We start from the raw sequence: 23,722 nt of genomic DNA on the forward strand, positions 1-23,722 counted from the left end.
ACACCCTCTAAAATCTAAGATAGGTTCCTCCAACAGTCTTCGTAAGTAGAAATTTGTGACAGAGCTAGTCTCTTAACCCAGTTACAAGTTTCCCGTTGTTGGAGTTCAGGGCATTCCTTTGGTTGCCCTGGAGGGTCAGAGACCTGGGCAGGGGGGTCTGGGACCCCAGCCCAGAGCTCAGAGAGACACTGGCTTTGATTTCAGTACATGGGAAAGGCTTCTTGCACTGCAAGAGGGTTTACAGGCCACAAAAGTGTGAAAAATAGTAGTTTAGTACATCACAGGGTGAAAAAACAGTGAGTTTGGGATTTTTGGCATTGAAGTGAATGGGGCAAAATGGAGAATTTGGGGCGTTGTCTCTTTCTTCTTCCTTCTTGTTCCCTCACTCCATTTCTGCAGTGACGTTGGCACAAGGTAGTTAGTGAGGATTGGGTCAGAGTAAAGATTACCTTTTTAGTATTAGTGATAGACATTGGTAAGAAATAGTAAATAGAGAATACGTAGCAATTAGTATAAAAGAAAAGGACAGCCCTGAGACAGGAGTCGTCGTCAGATGTCCGAGCCGTGGCAAACATCTTGCTGGACACTGAGAAAATTGTAAGATAAGGAACAATAAACACGAAGCATGCAACCTTGAAGACTCCGTCTCTTTCATCCATTTGGCTCAGAGCTTTGTAGAGGGCAAGAAAGACTCTAAAACCACTTGAATGCTGGGGAATTTAAACTCCAGCAAAGGAGCCCCCGACATCCAGTTTGCATTTTTGAATAAAGCAGTGAACAGGGTGGGTTTTTTTCCCCTGTATTAACTCTCCCTACCATTGTTCCCCCCACCAACAATACTGCTTTGCTCACTCGGGGCTGGGATGGGACAGGAACTCTCACGAGGACGGAGCCTGAAGCTGTGACCCCCGGCAACAGGAAGGGGGCTCCCATTTTCCATCGGTAGCTATTTGGCTACGGAAAAGGAAAACAGCCCAGGAACAAGTTCTATCAGGTTTGGCATATAAGCCACGGGTCACAGCCAAGGCCACCAAAAGGAAGCAATAGGTGACAGTAACTGCAGACTGCCATGGGGCTTCTGCCCAGCAGCTAGACTGGCTGTCTTAGAAGTTCAGCTGTTGCCACCGGACCAAACCCACAGTGTTACAGAGAAACTGTTATGGCTCATCTGGCTGTTGAAAATAGCCAGTTACCCATCTACTTGGCCACCATGATACTGCCGAAAGTGATCCTCAGCAGACCAGAGCTAACTACGGGAGCACAGGTGTCAGTGTAATAAATAACAGAGCCCAGGTGTTGATCCAGGGTGAAGGCTTTCCTAGGGCAAACAAACATCCTGTGCCGATCAACATCTACATGGCTGCAGGCAGGACTTCAGCTCTCATGACATTAGGCTCCTTTGAGAAACAAGAGTGCTCGAGAAAGAAGGGGTCTATTTGATAATGCAAATCCCCATTGCCAACGGGCTTGCCTCATAATGAGGTCTTCAAAGGAGGTTTCTCAGGAAAGTGGAGACTGAAGCCTATAAAGGAAGAGAAAGGCAGAAAGGGCAAATGCACTCAAGGAAGTCTTTACAGTGCCCCTGAACAAGTGGCAGAAGCAGGGACACACCTTAAGCAGCTGCATATGAACACACTCAGCACAGGAAGCAAGCACCAGTATAAACCAGAGCATGTAATGATCTTACTGGTGAGGCAGTTCACACAGCTGCACAACAGCAGTGGATGGATACTGGCTTGTACAAAAGGGGAAGTGAGAAAGCCAAGGACAGTACATGCCCAGATTCTAACTTCTAAATTTTAACAAATGGAGCCGTAATTTGGAATGGGCTACAGGACAGTTAAAAATCTACAAGTCAGGATTCAACCAGGTGAACATCATGGCGAACATCTGTTACAGACTATAAAGACTGCCAATCAAGGTTAGATAGATGAAGTCTTAAAAAACAAAAATACCCCCCCAAAACCACCACCATTAAAAAAAACCCCAAAAACAAACAAAAACAAAAAAACAGACTGCATAATCACCTCACCAAGACATGCTGGAAATTCAACATGCCAGGGCACAAGCAACCCAGGGGATGCTGTGGTGTCCAGAGGACAAACTTGCCTGAGGTGGTGGACAAGCTCAGTAGGGGAAGGCACTATCTAGCTGCTACTTATCATTAAATAAGAGATAATCAGTGATGTGACAGTTAACAATGGTCTTGGCCACAGCAGCCAAGAGATGGAATGCAGGATCCCAAGGGAAGTGAGGAACTTGAATAGCTGAGTAATTTTCTGTGGGCTTAGCAGTCACTGATTTACATCCCTCCCTCAAGACAGGGGGAGTGCAGTAGAACTACAATTGGGATCCTGTACTGTCTTGTCTAAACCGGAGAAGTCTCATAAGGGCCAAGGGTCTATGGCAAGGTTTTTATTGAGTTATCCTACTAACTACTTTTTAAAGTAAAAGAAATCACAAGGTGAAGAACAATTACCACTATTAAGCTACTCAAAAACCCAATAGTTTGTGAATTAATTCCAGTATGTTAAGTGTCTCCACAAGTTTACTCAGTTTCAAAACATGATTATTAAGTCCAGAGGCAATCTTTAGACTGCCTTCACTACTTTTTATTTAAAATCTTAAAGAGAAGCTACCTTTCAGCTGCTCATGAAGCTTAAATCATAAAGTTTTCTGTAATATTTTATCACTGTAAACTACTTAGTGTCTGAAACATCCTAAAGCATAGCTACACATTAGAGAGTGCCACACATGAACAGTGCAGGCTGTAAAATTCCTTGTCGTGAATAAAACGGAGGAATAATTATATGTATGTATTCCATGGAAACTTCCAACACTGTGCACCTTATACACACTTAGAGGTATTCAAGTAATATACAGGGACTCTTCTTCATGACCAGATAGTCCTTGTTCATCCTATTCCTCAGCAGCAGCTGCATGGCTGTGAATTACAAAAGCCTTCTCCATTCAGAAATTCAGAAGCAGCCACGTAGTCAGTCCCTGTCACCATGGAAGCAATGGATAGTCTATGCTGCACTAAGCCCAGAGAAAATCACAAGGTGAACATTTACATGTGAAATTTTAATGCAAGTTGGTCTAGGTTAATTTTGGACAGAAATAGTAAATGAACAGTTACACAATACAAATTGAGGTCAGGCAGGTTTAGCTATACATTGGCTACTATTTTTCCAAAAGCTTTATCTCCATAATGTTCCTAAGAGGAAACCAGGTACTTTAGTTTCGCAGTTGAATTCAACACCTATCCCCTCCTTCCCTCCCCACATCCTCTAAGTGAATGGAGACTGAAAGTATGTTTTCAAAAATTTTGAATGATACAGACTCTGTGTTAGAGGAATAGCCTAAAAAAGACTAAATATCACATAGTAAATGGGAGCTGACATTTGACTACCACTTTCAAATGAACCACTTGGTGGGTCTGAAGATAGGAGTAGTATTACTCTGTAGCTGGGAAAGGGAACCGCAATATACGCACAGGTTGTATCAAAGTTTTTGATAGGTTTTGTGCACTCTACATCACATTAATTTCTTGATTCCCCTTAGCTTGTATATGGCCATATTAACCCCTGTTCTTTAGAAATGAAAGTCCATTTCAGATATAAAAACAGATATATTTCATTCCCTCTTTGCCTTTTTCTTTCTTTACTAGTCTTTTTTCTCTTCCCCTTTCCATGCTTCTGTTTAAGAAGTAATCCAATTCTAGGGCTTTAGCTACAAGGCTTTTTTTTTTTTTTTTTAAGCCTATGTCCTATATTTAGGACATTTTACTAAAATATAACCATTTTTCATTTTTAGTTAAAAAAAAAACCAACACTTTTTTCATTTGTTCTTTTACTCAGGGCTAGAACACAACAACACTAAATCTCAAGAGATGCCTTGCAAAACTTGTACAAACTATAATAATGACATCAACGACCTCACAGCAAGCCACCTAAAAAACCTTTTGCTTATACTTGCTCTCCCCTCCTCTGATCTGCTGCAGTTTTTCCAGTTTAGGAAAGTATAAGCCTTTTATCAGTTCATCTGCTCAAAGATAAAAGTTCAAATACTCCTAAATAAATTCATTTCTGGTTTAATATTTTTCTAAGCTACAGAGACTGTTTTATTCGTACCTCTGAATGAATACCAGAAACAGTAGATGAATGCTCCTTACAGGGACAGAAAAAAAAAGAAAAAAAGAAAGAGGCAGATGCTTATCAAGATTGCTCATCTGATTCATAGGTACTGCTCTACTTTTTATCTAATGTGAAAATTTACCCTCCAGACTAAGGTTACCCTCCACTCTAAGTTGCTCTATGTGTTAAGGAATTTGGAAGAATCTGAGCACATGCAAATTAAGTTCTGCTTCCTACCTTCTTTTCCAGCACATCATCCCCTTGGCACAGGGTAAGACTGCTGCACACTGCTTTGAAGGACAGGGCATGCACGTGTATCTTAACTACAATGAAATGAGACTTTTATCTTTAAGCACTATGGCCTCTGGAGGCATTGTAGGAAAAAAAAGAACCTTGAGGCTCTGGAAAACACAATTTTGTTAACCCACCTATGAAAGTTAACAGCAGTGTATGTTGAAATCTTCACAACTTCTGTGTGCCTAAAAGCTTACTTCCATCACCCTTCACTTTGTAGCTTACTACACCAAGAATCTGAATTATGGTGGTTCAAGTTGTTTTACTGTAGTCCAAACCATTTGTTATTTAGCCTCTTATGGAAAATCTGGCCTCACCCCTACTCCTATTTAAGATCTCATTAAGTAACATGCATCAGTGAAGAAGACTCATGTATCATCCTTATTTTTTGAATTTTATATTCTCAGCTGAGAAAACAAAAGTTGAAGAAAAAAAAAAAAGCATTTTAAGCAGAGTGGAGTTTAGCCCATTAATGTTGCTTTTTAAATCAAAATGAACGTGAAAGGAGTTTCAGAACTGCTGATTTCAACTCTTAAAAGGTTGCAAAATTTAATAAATGGTCTTTAAAATGTAATTAGGAAAATCCAAAGAACAAGATTACATTTAATGAGATTGAGCACTGTATTGTCAGACATAGCATTAAAATTAAACTACCCTTCTTTTATTTTTTTTGTGTGGTAACAGCTACTGTTACTTTATCCATTTGTTAAACAGACGTGACAACAACTCGAGTTCAATTTCTGTTTTTGCATTTGCCTCTAAACACTTACCTAGTTGACATATGAATTCTGCTCTCATTCTGAAGTCATAGAACCTAAATTTTGAGTTGGTATTTCTTGATCTATGAGGACTATTTCAAAATTTGTATGAGGAGTCTCAGAATCTAAAATTGCATTGAAAAGAAATTACGGACTGAAAGACAGATCTGGCACACTGGTTTATGCCCCAGCCAGCAAGCCAATCTCCTCCATTACCTGCCCTCTTCACTCCAGACACACTTGAATTTCAGTAGCAGTAGCTTCCTACCAAGGTATAACACACAAACACTGAGTTCTGAGCAAAAACTCACTGATATAACTGACATTACCATGAGAAAAATGAATTTGATTTCCCCCCCACTATCCTTGTAACTTTGCCCTGCTTCACGCATCTGAAAAGTGACTCCTTTTGAATATAGCATGTAATTCAAAATAGTACTGTATCTAAATAAAAAAAACTTCAATTCTCCTTCTCCTCATTCTGTACATTCTCATGACTGCATTATTTAGCTTGGCCCAGTACAGGAGTATATCTGGAGGAAGTTTTGTGGTTTGCCTTACAAAGACAGCTACCTTGGATTAAAACAATCATACCACAGACAGAATTCAGCATCATCGGTTTTGTCAAGTATTAGAACTGCCTTTGTTTTTTTTTTTCAAAATGTACCCCAGGCAAACAAAGTTGCAGTTTCCCTGAAAGAAAACCTTTCACTTTTCTTCAAATTCTCTCTCAATAGTGCTTCAATATTTACTGATAAATATTATTTATCATTAATACAGGTGCAAGAGTAGGAAGCAGCATTTTATTCTGGCTTCCTTTAAAAAATCTGCCCTTCTTACAAGTTATCTCTTTCATAGGAAAGGGACTTGGAGCTCATCTTCAGTCATCTTTTAGCTTCTAATCATGTTAACTTACAGCATTCTGAAGTACACACCTATATTTTCCAGGTGTAGCTTGCACTCTGTTGACCACCATTATCTGCCACTACAGAAAGGAACTGGTTTAGCTGAAAAATGGTTATGTGCTCCAAACTTCTGCACCTTGTTTCCAACTGACAGGAAAATAAAATTAATTACATCAGAACCTCAAACCCCTTAAGAGTATGTTTATTACTCAGACATCACCAGGTTCCTTTGATATATCAGATCACTCTCAATTATTTAAAAAAATATTTTATGAGCTTTCTGTAGCCCTAATTCAAAATTTTGAAAAAACATAAAATAATTACATACATTTTTTTATTATACATAGTTACTTTTATCCCACCATTAGGATATAAGCAGAAATTCCCTTACAACTTGTTACAGGAGAACACTCTGTAGAGAAGAGAGTTATTTTAATATTTTATAGGAGCAGAGCAGTGTGTTTAACTGGGAAACTTAAATTAAGCATTAACATCTGTGTCTGTTCCTTTTGCCTCTCCCTTCCTTCCACAGGTCAGCAGCTGTCGGCCCACTGTCCTCCCCTAACCATGGAAGGATTAATAATTCTAGTCTTGCTTATATATTGACATAAATCTCATAGTCACAGGGTTTTTGTTGTTGACGGTGGCTTGTTTTAGTTTGGTTCTACTTACATATTTGATTTTAAATCTACTACTGCAACAATCTGGAAAGGATTGACTACAGTATAAAACAGCTGAAACACTGATATTTAAAAAAAAAAAAAAAAAAAAAAAAGCAAGCAACCCCCCCCAAAATACAAACACACAAACCAGTAATCAAACACTCAATCACTTTTTTCCCATTTATACAAATGGCAAGAAAAAAACCAAAAAAGTAACTTGCTAGACAGAATACTCAGGACACAGAATATGACAACAGAAGCAAAAATTATTATATCTTTATTCAAACATTTTATTTTTCCTGTTTTGTAATGTCACTACAAAATATTTGTTCTTAAAATACATTATTAGATAAAGTGTTGGCCAGATTATAAGGTAAAAAGCAATCCATTTTTCTTTCAGAAAACATCTTGAGACTTAAATTAGGACAGATTTTGCATAGGAATAGAGGAGGGAAGGGGCTTCTCTTGAATATATTGTGTAGCTTGAATCCATTTCTTGCTTACAGCATTAAAATTCTCTTATAATAGAAAGTTCTAAACATTTAACTTAAAACACTCATTTTCTTTACCATATTGATTCAGTTCCCTGAGCAAACAGGAACCAACATACCAGAGATTCCAAAATGAAAGGGAGGAAATCCTCTATTTAGACTCCAATACAAATTCCAAACCATAGCTAAAATGATGCTTTTCCTTCTCTGCAAATTTTGACTCCAAGAGTCAAGACACTAACACAGCTGAGGACACTGCTGCTGCCAGCAAGACACGGTCACCAAAACTTGAAATGAGACTACAGAATTGTGTCAGTTCTAACTGCTTATTTTTCATTCAGGTTAAAAATCCCTGGTTTCAACTCTCTATGCTGTGCTTTATTGTGGGGGTGAAGACAGTGATGAAATATAGTTTCAGAAAAATACTATGTACATCAAAATAACTAGCTCTAACATGAAGCAGCTACAAGCATTAAGCTGAACACAAAGAGGGAGACTGACATTGGCTATACCTCAGAGGCAGAACAAAAAGAGGAAATGTGCCTCCCCCCTAATTGTTCACAATTTTAAAGAAAAGGGTGGCAGCCAATAGGGGTGGGAGGGGGAAGTTTTTGTAGGTTAAATAAAGACTGCAATTAGCATCAATTCTGAGTTCAGGTATTTATAAATTACAGCAAGGAAAATTAGGTTCAATAAAAAGAGAAGCAGCTCCATTCTCCAAAGTATTCTTCTATGCCAATGTGTCCTTCCAGACTTGTAAACAGGAGAGCCCAACATGACACCTTTTACTGTACCTTCACACATTGCCAAAATTAAAAGTAGATTTAATTTCTAATGCAGCAGCCGGATATTCTGAGAGACTTGTGTTATTTATAATTTAAAAGGCATAAGGATGACATTCAGAAGTGACTGCTGCTTTGTGGATAGGGAGAGAGAAAAATGCTTCCAAGTGGCAGCCACTATAACTTCATCTCTGTTCACTCTAAAAACTCTCTTTGAACATTAATCTAATCCCAGCTGCTGCACTGGGACATTTAAATATGCAATTGGTGTGAATATTGGTGTTCTTCAGACTGAAGCTAATTCTGCCTTTCTTTTTCCAAGACTCTACATCAGAGCTAGATAAACTGAGAAACCAACTGTTACTCAGAACAGTGCTGGCAATAATTTGAACAGTTCATAGCTTGTATCCTTAGAGAAGGAAATTCAGAGGGAGGAAGACACTGCAAAAGATTATTACATCCAGCTTGAAAAATGCTCACAACTTCCTCATTTGGTATCAATTGAAGTTTTACAACATGAGGAAAATAATGCCCAGGAGGAAGACATAGGAACAACTGTCACTTTCAGAAAACCATGTGCCTAAAGCATGTGACTGTTTCTTAATTATAAGTTTAAGATTTATGAGAGGATTAAAAAGTTTAACCATTTTACCTAAAAAGTTTAGAATTGTTAGACCAACTCTTTTCTTGTACATGTAGGTCTAGTCAGATGTTCACTAAACCACAGAAAAGTCAAGTCCACAGTGAGTCTGTAACAATGAATAGGTCACAACATTGTTTTACAGTAGTAAAACTGTAAAAACATTGTGCAGCATCACACAGCATCTGGGAGAGAGTCTAGGACTCAACTAACAAATAAATGGGTCTTGCAGACTTCCTGGATTATCAGAATCAAAGAGCATTGGGCTTTCCACTAAGAAAAACTATTAGAAAAAGAGTTATCAGAAAACACCAGTTTACTAGGGGAAAAAAAAAAAAAAATCCAAAATCAAAACATTCCTAGCCTTTGATAAACTGAGGCTTAGGATTCTATATTACATCGTGTGTCTATTGCAAGCTAATGAAGTTGCAAGCCTTCAGAGCATTCCATGAAACTGATACCTGACACTAAGTTTTACAAGAAAGAGGAATTTCAGAAGACAATCAGTTTCAAGGGATTTTTCAGGTTTCTTTTCAGTTATAATTTCTGTGTCACTCAAACAACCTGTCTCTTCCCCACAAACAGCTTTGAAATTATAACTGGAGAGAAGTCATTCATATTTCCCCGCAGATTCATCTTCCTAGTACTCAGTAACTATTTGTTATTGAGAAACTATCAGTTTTTATTATTTAGAAAGTTTGAAATTGACTGAAATTCAGCAAATAGACTGCACTGAAATCAACTGATACTTCTCTTACCTTTTCAAGCTCCAAAAGGAATGGCTTCTTGTATCAAGCTACCAAACTATAACATAGTGAGTGAACTATCAGCTCTATAAATCTGTGTCTAATTCTTCAAATATTTGTTTTCAAACATATCATTAACACAAATCTGAAACCAAATAATTTTAAAAAAATTTTAGTAATCCTAGAAGTACCTCAGTGCTAGCATGAAATGAGCGGAACATACCTTTTCAATAGCAGTGGATTTCTTAGATTTATCTTAAGTTCTCTTTTCTGCATTTTATAATACCTATGCCATGTATTCTCACCTTTGATTTACAGCTGATTTTTACATATACCTAGTTTAAAAAAAATAAACCAGCAACCCCACCCCCCCCCCGCACCAAGTCCCTGTAAAAGCCATTATTTCCTTAATCAAGGCAGAATCTGGCTTTGCAATTTAGACAAAATTTAGAGCCAGCAACATGTTAACAATAAAATCTACTTATATCTACTTAAAAACTTCACTTAAAATAAAAAATTTTAAGTATGCCTACTTTCTCTAAAAAACATTTTCTGGTGCTCAAGGCTAAAATTGCAAGTACCTCAGATGCTCCTATTAGATTGAAAGAACTCAGTTAAAGTGTGATTTCAAATACTTAAACATGTCCAGTGAATAAAAGAAAAGATGACATTGCTCAAGGCATGTTGGCAGTGTATTCCAGCTTACAGGTCATATGACAACCAACCTGCATCATTTAAGTCAACATCTGTTGAACTTGCAGAATACACTGAAATGAATAGACAAAAGTTTTCAACTGTTTAACTCTTGATTAAGAAGGCTGAATCCTTTCATTTCCCCCTGGAGATCAGAAAGCAGAAATACAGAAAGAATGACTTAAACCACAAATTTTAGCTTCACACTGGGCATCTTCATCAGATAAAATGTGTAACATATAAGAAGAGAACAGGAAAAAGACTCTGGGATTTGCTTTTAATATTTGACACAATTAAAAAGATTAAGCAGGTGTGATTGGTGTTTGGTTTTTATTTTTTGGTTTGGCTTTTTTTTCTTTAAGCAATTAGCATGAATCTGTAAAAACTTTTGATGAACTTCCACCCAATCATTAAATGGCTCAAGATAAAGCAGAAAATTGTAAGCTTCGAAGTGTAGGGCTTTAATTCACCTGTAGTGGAACAGAATTCAGGTAGCACTCAAATTCAACCATATACTAGATATGAGAATTTACTGGGAGATTTTTGTAACAGTTTTGCGTTGAATTTCTGATTAGACTCTATAAATAAATTCACATTAGTAACAACTTTCCAACCTGAGTTGGGGAGCAGGGAGAGCACCACAAAGGAAAACCAGATACATTTTTTAAGTACCTAGTGGTTAGATTCTGAATACTTGAACCATGCTGGGAAAAGACAAGAGATCTTACACAAGGCAGATGGGTTTAAACAGTAGCTATCCTGTCTTACAAACGCTCTGTTCCTTCTGTACTGCAGCACTGGCTCTTCCTCAGCAAAAGCAAACATTCATTATTTCCACAGACAGTAATTCTCACTTCTAAATTTGTTAGTCTGCTTTAAAAACAAAGAGACAGATCTTCACTTTATACTATGCAAAAGAAGAAAAAAGTGAATATCCCTAATTTATTCCTTAAAACAAACAACTCAGCAAAAATTCTGCACAAAGATCAAGCAGCTGAAAAAAGAAAAAGAATTTGAATCAGTTGTTTTGGGGTTCATTTCTTTTTCTCCATAGGAACCATAAATTACAAGATAAATAGAAACGCAGAATCTTTAGCAGAGTTCATTATTCCACTCAGTTTAGTGAGCTTCTTTGACCCAAGACAGCCATAACCCATTGTTCCCACAAGTCTCAAGCAAGACAAACCCAGAAAATTCAGTTCTTTGAGCTGATCTGTAAGTAGAGTACTTTTCCCTCTTAATGAAACAACATGGAAAGATAACTGCAACCACTTAAAGAAGCCAAGTGAACTGCAATGTCAAGAACACATGAATAGGTTTTCTTAAATGAAAGGTGTGATTACAGTCTGCATTTCCAGCAAGAGGGAAACTTCTGAAGGAATCAGATCAATCTCAGCACCAGCATTCTGGAAAACTTAGTATAAAGTTACTCATCTGGTATCAAATTCCTTAAATCAGTCTCATAGGTCAAGATCGCTCATATCTCTCACACAAAGAGCAAAAAACCATTTATTACTAATCAGAAATGTTGAGAATGAAAGAGGAGAAAATGCCTGACTGCCACTTGAGATGCTGAAGAGTATCCAGTTTGTAACTACCCTGAATGCCACCCCATCAGGTCAGTTAAGGGCAGGTGAAGCGCAGCATCACACACAGCAAAGGAGAATGAACAGCTCCACAAAAACACCATCCAAATCACTACCAAGAAACTACTCTCAAGACAACAGTACAAGAGGCTGTTTTGGCTCTTTGTAGTTTATGCTGGTGGCTGAAGGAAGCAAAAAAGGCAATTTGATTCTCCAGGCTGAAAAGATGCCACGATCTCCTCAGACAATTACTTCAAGTCGCATCAAGCAGCAGCTGACAAACTACTACTCTATGTGAAACCTCATGTAAATGGCCTTAAAAAGCCAGGTGTGGGCAGCAAACCCCTTCCTGAACCACAGCACAAGTATTCTTGAAGTCACCAATTAAGAGACACATGCAGCAAGTAGCATCACAGACTTCAATAACCTTAATTCATCATGTGTGTTTCCTCAGGTCACACTACAGTGTATTTCTCTCACAGCTTTTTACTCTGCAGTGTAACTGCAGAAAGCATTGACAACCTAAATAAGAAATCCATGATACAATAAATTTTCATTTCACTCTTTGAAGGTTTGTGGGACAAGGAGTGCTTGCCAGAGGTGACAACAGTAATTTAGACATGACCAATTTATAAACACTTGCTCAAAAACTGTTATTTTAAGATTTACTAAGCAGTTTATCTCTAATAAGAATTTTCTAGTGAAACTCTTATGTTTTGAGGAGAAGCTATAGCTTCAAGAAAAAGCTCTGTTCTGTGCAAGTGACACAACAAGGTACGAAGGACCCAGGGCTCATCTACCATTGCTCCCGAGGGCTGTGCACAAAGTTGATCTAGGGTCAGTGCTGAAGTGCAGTTTTTCACATCAGCATTAATCTCAGAGCCCTTTGGACACTTCCGATGTTTCAAGATAAGAACAGACACCACAAGTCCCAAATGGACCATTTCTTATTAAATCCTATCTCACTAGGGTAGAATCCATTTGTTCAGGAGTCAGTAGACTTTGACAAGGATGCAGACGGGAAATAAAAGTACTTTCCAATATATCCTGTCTGATGGTCTTGTTGAAGAAATTCTTTCTGAGAAGGTGTAACATCTGGCATTTCAAAAGGAAGGCCAATATGAGTTTAAGGGAGGGTTTGCTGTTGCTGTTTCAAAAGCAGTAAGGGATTAAAGCAAACTGCAGAGAGGCACCCAAGGAAAATGAGAAAGGCCAAAAATCAAGAGCCACCTTAAATCTCTGAGGTCTTTAGACAGCTGTGAGGGCTTGGTGACATGGAAGAGGAGTGCACGCCTTTGGACACCATTTGAACAGACTGGCATGAAACGCTTATGGCATATACATCAGTTAGAGTGAGGACAGATGTGTTGTCATGGTTTAACCAATTTAAATCTCAACTGGAATCTCAAGACAAAACTTCATCAAGCCTGCGGGGAACTGTGCACATAAAACAGGCACAGAACTGACAAAAAAATGAGGAAGACAAGAAAAAGTAATGCTCAAGGAGATGGTTTAGCCTCAAGAAGACAATTTCTTTAAGAATAAGTTTTACTTTACTAAATATATTTAACCAACCATTAAAAGAAGCATTAAAGTACACTGGAAGTTCTCACTCGTTGCATCAGCAGAGTATGATGTAGGCCTCAAAGACAAACAAAAAACATTTAATTTCACATCTAATTAAGTGACGTGCAGGAACATACCTGTAACGAAGTAATAAGAGATGCACAGTTGAAATTACTTTCACCAAAGGATTTAATTTCCTGATAGATCACAGGACAACTATAACTGAAAAAGATTTAGGCGTCAACAGAAAGAGGTGTGGCAGGGCTTTAATCAGGAGAGCTCTGAGACTCTAAATATCACAGGAAGATCTCTGATCTCGAAAGCCACAACAGAGTGGAACACACAACAGGTGGCAAAATTCCCAAGTAAAAAGGGATCATAGAAGAGCTTGGCTTGGAAGGGACCTTTAAGCTTCTATAGTTCCAGCCCCCTGTTCTGGGCAGGGACACCTTTCAAAATGGCAGAAGTGAGTTTATAAACCTTATTTTCCCAGCAGCCATTGTACTGTATCACTTTCAAGTTTGTTTTTAGCTAAATACTACTCATGAAAGTTGAAGGATGGAGAGAAGGACAGAGATAGTCCAGGAAGAATAAGAAAACTGAAGGAGCACATCCCAGAATCACAGGTAACTCCACAATCACTGCATTATGTAGCTGATAGCACAGGAAACTTTTGAAACTGTCACAGCTAGCATTCAATCCCATACACTGAACAGTCTAAGCCAAGAGTAAAACTCAGATTCTATTTTTCTTCCCCATCAACAGTGGCTAACACCAGAATGACCTACATCTGAACTAAGGTCACAAAACAGTAGCCATTTGACAATCATCCCCCATTTTCAGATTAGAGGGCTTAATAGCTACACTTAAGTGAAGTCAGATCTTTGCACTTAGCTGGGCCTCGCTGCGGCATGCTCTGTTCAGTGAGCCAAACTGCCAGCTGCCATCACAGGCAGGGATCCTTTAAAGCAGTCTTCTATAATCTACGTTAGATATGGCAGCAATACTAATTCATTGTTAATCAAAATATGTCCAGCAGTTTTACACTGGTAGCATTTTAAACTGGCATTGCTAAATCGTGTAGTGCTTTTAGAATGGAAAATAAAACTTTTAAATAAGATATACATAGCTTTTTGACAATAGCTATGAAAAGGTGGAGCATATTCAACCCTAGATTAATTACTACCCTCTGACTTAATAGTGGATCAGAGTAGAAATGCACTAAAGCTAGTTTATAAACCTAATATTCCATAAAATTCCATGAAAGTGGAATTGTGACAGCGAGAACTATTATTCACACGTAAGATGAACCGATCTTTAATTAGGATGATTTGAAGAAGTTGGAAAATGTGGAAGGAGGAAGATAAATACTTAAAATCTGAAATTTAAGCATTTTTAAAATAAACTAGCAACATTTTACAGGAAAACACACTAAAAACGAGTAATTTTTTCCCACTGAACAGCACTTTGAACATGAGTAATCAGTCCCCAGGTGCCACAAAAACTAGCATGTCTAACTGGATATCAGGACTCTACTAGGTTATAGAGAAATTGAAAGCAAGGAACATAGTTAAAGAGGTCACAAATTCAGTGAGCTTTCATTTACCAACAAACTTAAAAAAAAAAAAATTAAAAACAGGGAAAAAAATTACATCTAGTGACATTTACCCAAATCATACTCCCGCAATACAAGACATGTTGCTGTGGAGATACAAGCCCGGATGGATGTGGAGAACCAAACACAGAGCAGTAACTGAGATGCTAGAATAATTTTGCCAAGAACAGGATGTTTATCTAAGAAGGGGTTAATCCAGCCTCTCAAGATACTACACAGGAACCTGAACTGTGCCAGAAGTGGAAACAAACAAAAAAACCCCCAAAACCCTAACACGTGGCTCTTTGATCTGCAGAGTGACATGCTGCTGACCATGTCCCATAAAAAGGAATTCAGCCTGCACAGCTCAATGCATTTCTGCATATCTAGAGTTCTCTGCTCTTTGCAACACATCTTCTGTGCCCTTACATGCTCAAACAGATGAGCCACTACCATCCATCCTCTCTACTCTCTCCTCACTTCTTCCTGGCTTCTTTATGCCTCTACTGAATGGAAGGATAAAGTGGTAGATTAGCAGTGGAAAAAGAAGAGATGTAGCACATACCAGCTTTATACCCCCAAACGAGGTTGTGTTTGATTTTGGTTTTGTGCTCTGTCTTTTTTTTCCTAATGTACGGTAACCAAATTTCGAATGTCATCTAACTTCTCAGAAGTTTGACACTATACATGTGAACTACACCAATTCAGTTCTGTTCCAACCTCTATTAATGTTCCAACTTATCTTATCAAAGTTCCCACCAAGCACATTGAAGAGAGCAAAGTTCAAGAATAACATAAGAGACAGTCGTTCTAACTGGGATGAAGAATTTTCAGTTAGTGAAGTCTATAAAGCTCTGCCTGACCTCTACACTTTACATAAACACACTGAACTCTAAAGGTTAGAGCAACACTTTGTTTGAAGCCCTGATACTTGAGTCATATTCAAGAAAAAGGGATCCATTGTAACTCTCTACTCAAAACACCCATATAATGTAACTGAAAAATAGAAAAGGCAAGAGTGGAAAAGGGAAAGAGGTACTAATTTTTCCCATTTTAGCTGTAGGCAGCACAAGCCCTAGCTATTTGACAGTAGCTGGAATACAGCTCCTCAACAGCATACACTGATCTGATAAACTGATCAGCATAACATACCTATTACTACTTCCCTTACATAGCAAGGCAGTTCAGGACACCCAAATAACAGAAAACCAACCCAGAGCAACAACAACAAAAAAACTTACTGCAGACCTCCCAGACTAACGTAAAACAGAAGGGCAATTCACTGTTACACCAGACAAGTTCTACTACAAAGGGAGAACAAGTGGAAAAATCTAATTGTTACTGGTACTGTATTCTCTCTCATCAAGTCTTGTTGGTTCGGACACTCTCCAGCCAACTTACACACCTCAAACACTCAAAAATGTTGCTGAAATAAGCAGTTGCTAAAAATCAGGAGCCTTGTTCTCTCCAGTAAAGCTACTTACACTTGACTCAGGGGAAAAAACAGGTCCATTGTAAACCTGATTGGAAAACTGATCCAAGTTAAACTAGATCTGACCTTTTCTTTCTTCTTCCTCTTGCCACGTTTCCCCTCCTGTCTTCTAGGTTAGTGTTAAACCAGATTAGTTTTACAGCCTAGTTTGTTGAACTGTTTAATAAATGAATGCTCATATCAGTCAACATAAATCTTGAAGGTAGGTACAGTGAGTTCAGAAAGAAAAGCAATAATACAGTGTTATGCATCAACAAAAAAACCACACACACACAAAAAAAACCAAAAAAACCAACCAAACAAAAAAAGCAAACAAACCCAAAAAAACTAATCCCAAACCCTGAAAGTTACCAACCTCAAGCATTAGAGTATACAGTTACTAAATGCCAAATCGAGGGAAGAACTGGGAGGGAGCTGCAGTGACTTTATTTGCACTCCATGGTTTTGGTTCACACAAGTTCCAGCTTAAGAAATTCTCAGTGCCTATAATGTAGAAAGACTATCAGAGTTCAAATTTCTTAGCTCTCTATCAGCACATAAAAAGTAAACAGCTACCATATAAGAACATACAATAAGAAAGTTCAAGCTATGCCTAGAAACACTGACAAAGATTACAGTAGTTCCTGGAACACTTAAAAATTGAACTGCTTCCACATACCAGTATCTAGACATAGGGAGCACCAAAAACAATCACAGGTTTTATCAACACTGTTGAAGATATGTGTATCTGCTTGCATGCCCAGCCACACATTTCTGTTCCATGTGCAAAGAACTCAAATCAAGCACTGCATGCATGCCACACAATCCATGGATTAGTCTATGTAGCAGGTAGATTTTGATCTTCCATAAAAATTATGCTCCACAGATCCTTACAATTGCAGGTTCTCAAGGGATCAGTGAACTAGTACTGCATCTACAGCTAAATACACAGAACGTCCTTCCTCTGCCTTTTCAACTAAATCTCTGGGTGTCATTAATCTAACTTTCCTTATACTCTTTTCACCACATAGAAATTTCTCTTAAGAGTTTATCATAAGATAGCCCTTCAAAAACATAGGACAGCAGTGGCCACTTACTTCTTTCTGAGAGAAAAGCTAATGAGGTGAAATGGATTGTGAGAGGATATGGAAAAGAAGCTGATTTAACACTACATATTTGAAACAAAGGTAGTCCGACATAAAACAAACCCCATGTGTTTTCTCCTACTTCAGTCTAAAGACAGTTAATGAAATACATACAGCACAGCAACTTCCAATGACCTACATACATACACACTGATCACTTTTTCCCCTTTTATTAACCTGTTTTGTTCAGGGGAAATTGGGATGGTACATTTAAGACTGTGTTCCATTCCTGTCAGCTAAACCAATCCAACGGTTCCTTTCTTCCATCACCCATGCTGCAAATGCCCATTCCTATCCTTGTGCTATCAGCAGGAGTCATCAGGGGGTATTTTTGGGTTTTTTGCTGCAAAACCTCAACTCTGCAACAGCCAGTTGACCAGTGAGTTAAAGCAGATCAGATAGGGGTCCAATGAGTGCTGATGCAAGCATCCAAGAGGCACGAACATGCAGTCAGAATCGCAATTACTCCATTCTAGTAACAGTTCCATGGGACTTGACAATGCAAATCAGCACTTTATTGCATTCCTAAACTGTGGTGCACAGTAAGTGTTCAATGCACACCTGTCTCTTTATTACTAGTTTGAGCTACTCCCTTACATGATACCATCTTCCCTCATTGCATCAAAAACTGCCTGTGAACCTGTGCTGTGATTGAGATCTAGATTTAATTCTTCTTGTTCTTTCAACATTTGCAGTAACACTGAGATTATTTCCTTGATCTGCTTCTCGCTGGAATCACACCAAAGGTTTCACACAGCACCTCAAAGCACAACAGATCCACAGGAACATCTTACACCAAGTATTACTGCCCATCATACTGGATGATAGCACTGTGGCCATAGCAGGCTTGTTGGCTGTTTAAAGATGCTAGAGTGCCAAGGAAGTAAAAGAGTTCAAAGCAGATATCATACTGAAGTCACTACTGCATGCAGTCTGCTAGTGGCCTGACAGGTGACAAAGCACTGAGCCACTGCAACAATCATTAGTAGAAACAAGAACATCACAGATGTGTAGTAAAATAACTGGCTCTCCCACTACTACAATGGCAACCATAGAAAACCACCTAGTCATAGCAGTATTAGAAAAAAAAGTGACACGAACTGGCTGCACAGTACTTAGAGCCACATGGAAAGAGAGAACACTGCTGCATATTGTAAGAATAAAGATATGAGGTATTTAACGCAGGAGTGTTGCAAGCATGGAGATACCACCAAATGAAGCAGCTATAAATACTTTGTTTGGGGGCAATTCCTCTTCTGTGGAAGTGCACTTTTGAGACAGCTTGTTCAAAAATAGTAAGCAGGAGCAGAAGTTCAAATACTAAAAAAAAAATTTTTAAAATTGAAAGTCTAGACCTATCAAAACAGAATTAGATGCACTAATGTATCTTAGTTTTGAAGGAAAAAGTCTGAAAAAAATTAACAAGAGCAAAGGAGTATTTGTATGCTAGATTTCACAACCATACAAAAATGGATTTTCACTTTGATCAAATTTCAGTTTTCATAGGAAAGCAATACTAAGGCTATTTCCTGTCAAATGTGTGCCCTTGAGCTGCAGCAGAGGAACAGTAGAACTTCTACCCTTCCCCCAACTAGCAATGTATTTTTTTTAAAATAAGTTCAACAGTATTTTAAGCTTTCACTGAAAACGAAAAAAAATATAGACACTATTACATTTTCACCACACACTGCAGGGTCCTAGCAAGATTCCAATATCAATGGCTGGAATTACCAGGCACTTTCCATTAAAAAGCCTCACTGCTCCAAACCTCACCCACAGGCTACTGTGATAATACAGCAAAAAGCCTAACCCTGTGCTCGAAGCTTCCTTGCATCTGATCAGCCATTATTTGGTCTCTCCTCTATGCCTATTCATGAAAGTAATGGGAACCCAAAAGTACTTGCCAACACTCTACCTAGGAAGTTCAAATGAAATTGGGCTATGGGATCAATTACTGCTTGAAAAAACCTGCATAAACCCTATTTTCTTAAGGCTGACTACAATGCTAGACTTACAGCTCCATACTGCCAAAGCCTCTCAATCCAATGGAATAGAATTTATCAGTTCACATTACAAGTTTTAATCAAAAGCACCAGAGAACGCTTTTAAATCTCTCTGATATTCACTTCTATAAATTACCTTGCAATTTAAACCACCACAGAAATCAGTTACTGGCCAAGTCAGGTACTTCAATTCTCAGCTTTCTGGCCCTTTTCGATAAATACACAATTTAGAATTAGGGCATTTTGCATTAGTTATGTCCTTTTTGCATTAGTTATGTCACAAGGACTGCACCTAGGACAAAACATGCACTGCTGGTAAGTAAGTATAAGCAGTACTTGTTAGCACATACTATACAGCTGTAAGGACACCGACAGAATTGAGATCTCCAGGTGCTTTTTAAGAGCATCTAGTTTTGAACTCTGATCGAGTCATGCAAGAGTTAGGAACACCCAATAAGCACAAGTCTAAGCATCTTAGGAATGTCAGTGCTCAACATAACGCACACAAAGATTTCCAGCGGAACAGACATTTAGTACAGAACACCTATTTCAAATTTCTGTTAATATATTCCATTCATTTACCATGTGGAGTCTTTCATACCTTCAAGTATGTTTAGATACCAAATAAACAGATTTTCAGTAATGTCAGTGAAATTCTATCATTGTTTTTCTTTTCAAATTCTTGAAGTGTTTGAACATTTTGACATGAGACTTTAAATCATATTCTGCAGGTCACAAATTAATGTATTAGGCTGGCAAACCCCAAGCTTTTACAGATATGCATGGGCTTTAGAGTTAAGTCTGCAAGCAGGCTTTGACCAACAAACAATTCAGCAACTTCAAGCAGAAATCCCTAACCATCACTTGCCCTCCACTGAATGTTATTTCAGTCTCACTCTTGTAAATATGAACAGTGCTCACTGTGAGCCTCAACCACTGTCTTGGAGGTGTTATCTCTGGCTCAGTTTACCACTTCCATAAAGAAAGTAGATGAGGAACACTTGAGAGATAAATTATTTCAAAGGGCTCAATTAATTATACTACAGAAATGCCGCTATTGAATTTAATATCAATACAGTAAATGACACAAGACAGCAAAATAAAATTGTTCATCCAAAAAGGTCAAGAACTGGGGGACTACTGCCTTACCATATTTTTTTTCTCACTTTACTACAAACATGATTCTTGAGAACAGTGTCAAATCCATCATACTCACCACTCCTTCCTCCACCACGCTGCCATTTCAGCCATCAACCCAGCCATCGTTCAGACATTCCAGTTAACACTAGCTTTGTTAGACTCTTCAAGTCCTCAGGAATACTTTGGCAAGTGAGAACAATGCACCATTTTTACTTTAGAAGTTATTTTTAGCAATTGTAGGAGGTTATTTTACAGAATTTAATGCAACAGAATTTCAAAAGAGTAAAGGGGAAAAAAAAACCACACACGAGAAACCCCCAGTCCAAACCTGTTAAGCATACTCTACCTCCATTATCCTGACTACTCACTTTCCTTGCCACTTTGTTTACACTCTCCCTCTGATAAGGGCTGCTCAACAGGCCTGCCAGGTAACAGTTCTTAACCGAGATAGCTCCTGACTAACTATTAAGCCAAAACCCATGTCCTTTCTCCTCAGCAGTTGCTAATAATTTCAGGGCTCCTTTCTATTAACCGAATTTCACATCATGAATATACAAAGAAATCATACTCTTAACTTTTATTCCAAATAAAACAAAGCTGAATGCGAAGCACCGCCATAGTGCAATCAGTGTAAAACGTAAGCAATTACATGACAGTTTTGCACTCTGCAATTCTCAGTGAAAGGCTGACCCAAAAAAGCAACTCCAAAGAAGTTCCCTAAACTCAGATCTGCCCAGCAGATCAACTCACTGTATTTCTTTATGCTCCTCAGTGTGGGTTGTGCTGTGCAACTGTTTCTCAAACACACCTGACAGCGTACAATTATCACCCCAAGGTTTCTTCAGTCATCCATTGCCTGAGGAGATTTCTGGGATTTTGGTTTAAATTTTTAAATGAAATGCCATGAAATAACAGGCAACCACAGTAAATGCCACTTGTGAGAGATATCCATCCTCAGATTTAACACCTTATCACAGCATCTATGCCAACAAACTGGCTCTCCTATATATTCTAATTAAACCGTGTTTTCTCTATTAGAAGTGTAATATAGTGTAGCAGTGTTTTGAAAACACTATTTTCTAAGCAATACTATAACTTGGAAGAATAAAAAGCCACCGGACGCATACACAGGCATGTTAACATATACCCAGGTGTTACAACAGGCGTTTACAAGCGCTATTGGGGCAACACAGTAAGATCAAGAAGTTTGTTCGTATCAAGCAGTTCTCAGGTTACTGAAAAATGTAAAAAAAATCCACGAACTCGGATAGCGCTAATCGCCTGTAAATACAGGTACACCAGTCTGCTAGGTATTCACTTCTTACGTTGCTCTTGTCTCAAGCGCCCGCAGAAACACGGCATGAAGCGCTGCTCACCCTCCCAACCACACTAGACGTGTTTCCCCGCTCAGCCATCGGGGAGGATCGGCACTGACTCTAACACTGTACTTGAAGATCAAGGATTCTATTTCCCCAAGAAAGAAAACGTCTGTTGAAACAATAGAGATAAGCAGCTCCTGGCCTCAGCGTTCACACCCCACCTCCCCAAAACAAATAAACAAACGTACAAAAACCCGAAGCGCCCGCCGCCCCGAGGCGGCACACGTGCCGACTGCCAGCGCTCACAGGGACAGGGGTCGGGAGGGGAGGCTGCATTTGCCCGGGCGGACGCAGCGGGAGCAGCCCCGGTCCCGGGGCTCCTCCAGGCGGGAACGCCGCCGGTTCCCGCGCGCCCCCGCCAGCCGGACACGCGCGGGGAGTCACGTGACCCGGGAAACCTCCCGGCACGAGAGCCACCGGGGCAGCCCCGGGAGCGGGAGGGGAGGGGGGGGGGAGAAGAGCTGCCGTCGCCATGACAACTTCCAGGGGGAGGGAAAACTTCAAATCCCAACCGTCAGTGCAGGAGCGGCTCCCTCTTAAAGGCGCACGCACACACAGACACATACACAGAGGCGGGCTCCCTTCCCCCCTCCGCCCCCCAGGCAGTGGCGAGGATGAGAGGAGGGGGGCAGCCACCGGCGCTCACCGCGCCAACGACGAGGAGCCGAGACAAAAGGACCCGAGCCGAGAAAGGGTCTCGGTCGGCGGTAACGGGAGGGACCCACCGGCCCCAGGCAAAGCCGTAACACCCACCCTCTGCTGCCCCGAGGCGGCTTAGGACCTTCGCTCTCCCCTACAGAACCCGTCTCTGCTCCCGCCCTCCAAGAAAGCCGCTGGAGCCGCTCCTCCATCCCCGTTGCCCCCCCTCCACCCACCCCACAGACCTGTGCTCGGAGAGCCTCGCCCGCCCCGCTGCCCGTTCCCCTCTCGCCGCCCCGTCCCTCGCCCTCGGTCCCCCCCGCTGCAGTCGGGACACGCCGCCGCCCCCTTTCTTACCCACACAGTGCATGAGCCGGTGCCGCCACGAGTCGAGTTCTCGGCGGACTCCCCTGCGCTCCGCCGTGCAGCGGGGGCTCCGGCACTGGGAGGCGGCGGCAGGAGGAGCGGGAGCCGCGGCGGCCATTCCTTCTGTTCCCTTTTCCATCTGCCTCTGACCTCACGCCCGCTCATTTACATACGAGCGCGCGCTCCCCCGGCTCCTCTCCCTCCCCCCCACCCCCCTTTGCCTCGTCGAGCGCGCGCCCGCGCTCCCCCTTCCCCCCCCGCTTCAGCATCCGGCGCGGAGAGCGCGCGCGCCGCCTGGCGGGCTGACTGACGCGCGGCCCCGCTCCCCGCGGTTGCCCTGCCCTTCCCCGCCCCGCCGTCCGCCGGGCCCGGGCCCGGGCGCCGGTTCTCCCTTACAGACCGCGGGCCGGGCCGAAAACCGGACCGAGAACCGACAACCAACCCTTCCCTGCCCGCCACTGCCCAGCTGCCCATCGATTTCCGCCGGCCTACAGCTCCCGCAGGGCAGCGCGCCACCTGCACTGGCCCCGCCAGGGCAGGCAGCAGCAAGGCACGCCGGGAGCTGTAGTTCGTGAGGGAGGGGAGCGGCACCGCCCCCCGGGTTTCGCCCCGGGTGGGCAGCACAACCGGCCCTGCCAGCGGTCCCAGCGCCCGGCGCCTCACAGTGCCGGGCTCAGAGCACCTCAGAAACCGGCGTGGGTCTCGCCTTCATCCCACGGTCTGTCC

The 23,722-nt window shown here is 40.6% G+C and overlaps 1 protein-coding gene across 10 annotated transcripts in view; it reads right to left on the reverse strand.

Moving 5' to 3' along the window:
- The window catches only part of LCORL (ligand dependent nuclear receptor corepressor like), an 82,592-nt gene extending 59,438 nt beyond the window's left edge, over nucleotides 1–23,154 (reverse strand). For 5 of the 10 annotated variants that reach the window (XM_040064374.2, XM_040064377.2, XM_040064373.2 and 2 more), the window contains exon 1: nucleotides 22,988–23,135. In XM_040064374.2, coding sequence (XP_039920308.1) covers nucleotides 22,988–23,135 — 148 coding nt within the window. Of the gene's footprint in view, nucleotides 1–22,987 lie in introns of all 10 variants that reach the window. The other 5 variants (XM_040064376.2, XM_040064372.2, XM_040064375.2 and 2 more) reach the window with 2 other exon arrangements.
- Between the last annotated feature and the right edge of the window lie 568 nt (nucleotides 23,155–23,722).

Source organism: Hirundo rustica, chromosome 5, assembly GCF_015227805.2.
Source record: "Hirundo rustica isolate bHirRus1 chromosome 5, bHirRus1.pri.v3, whole genome shotgun sequence".
In the NCBI taxonomy this organism is placed as follows: Eukaryota; Metazoa; Chordata; class Aves; order Passeriformes; family Hirundinidae; genus Hirundo; species Hirundo rustica.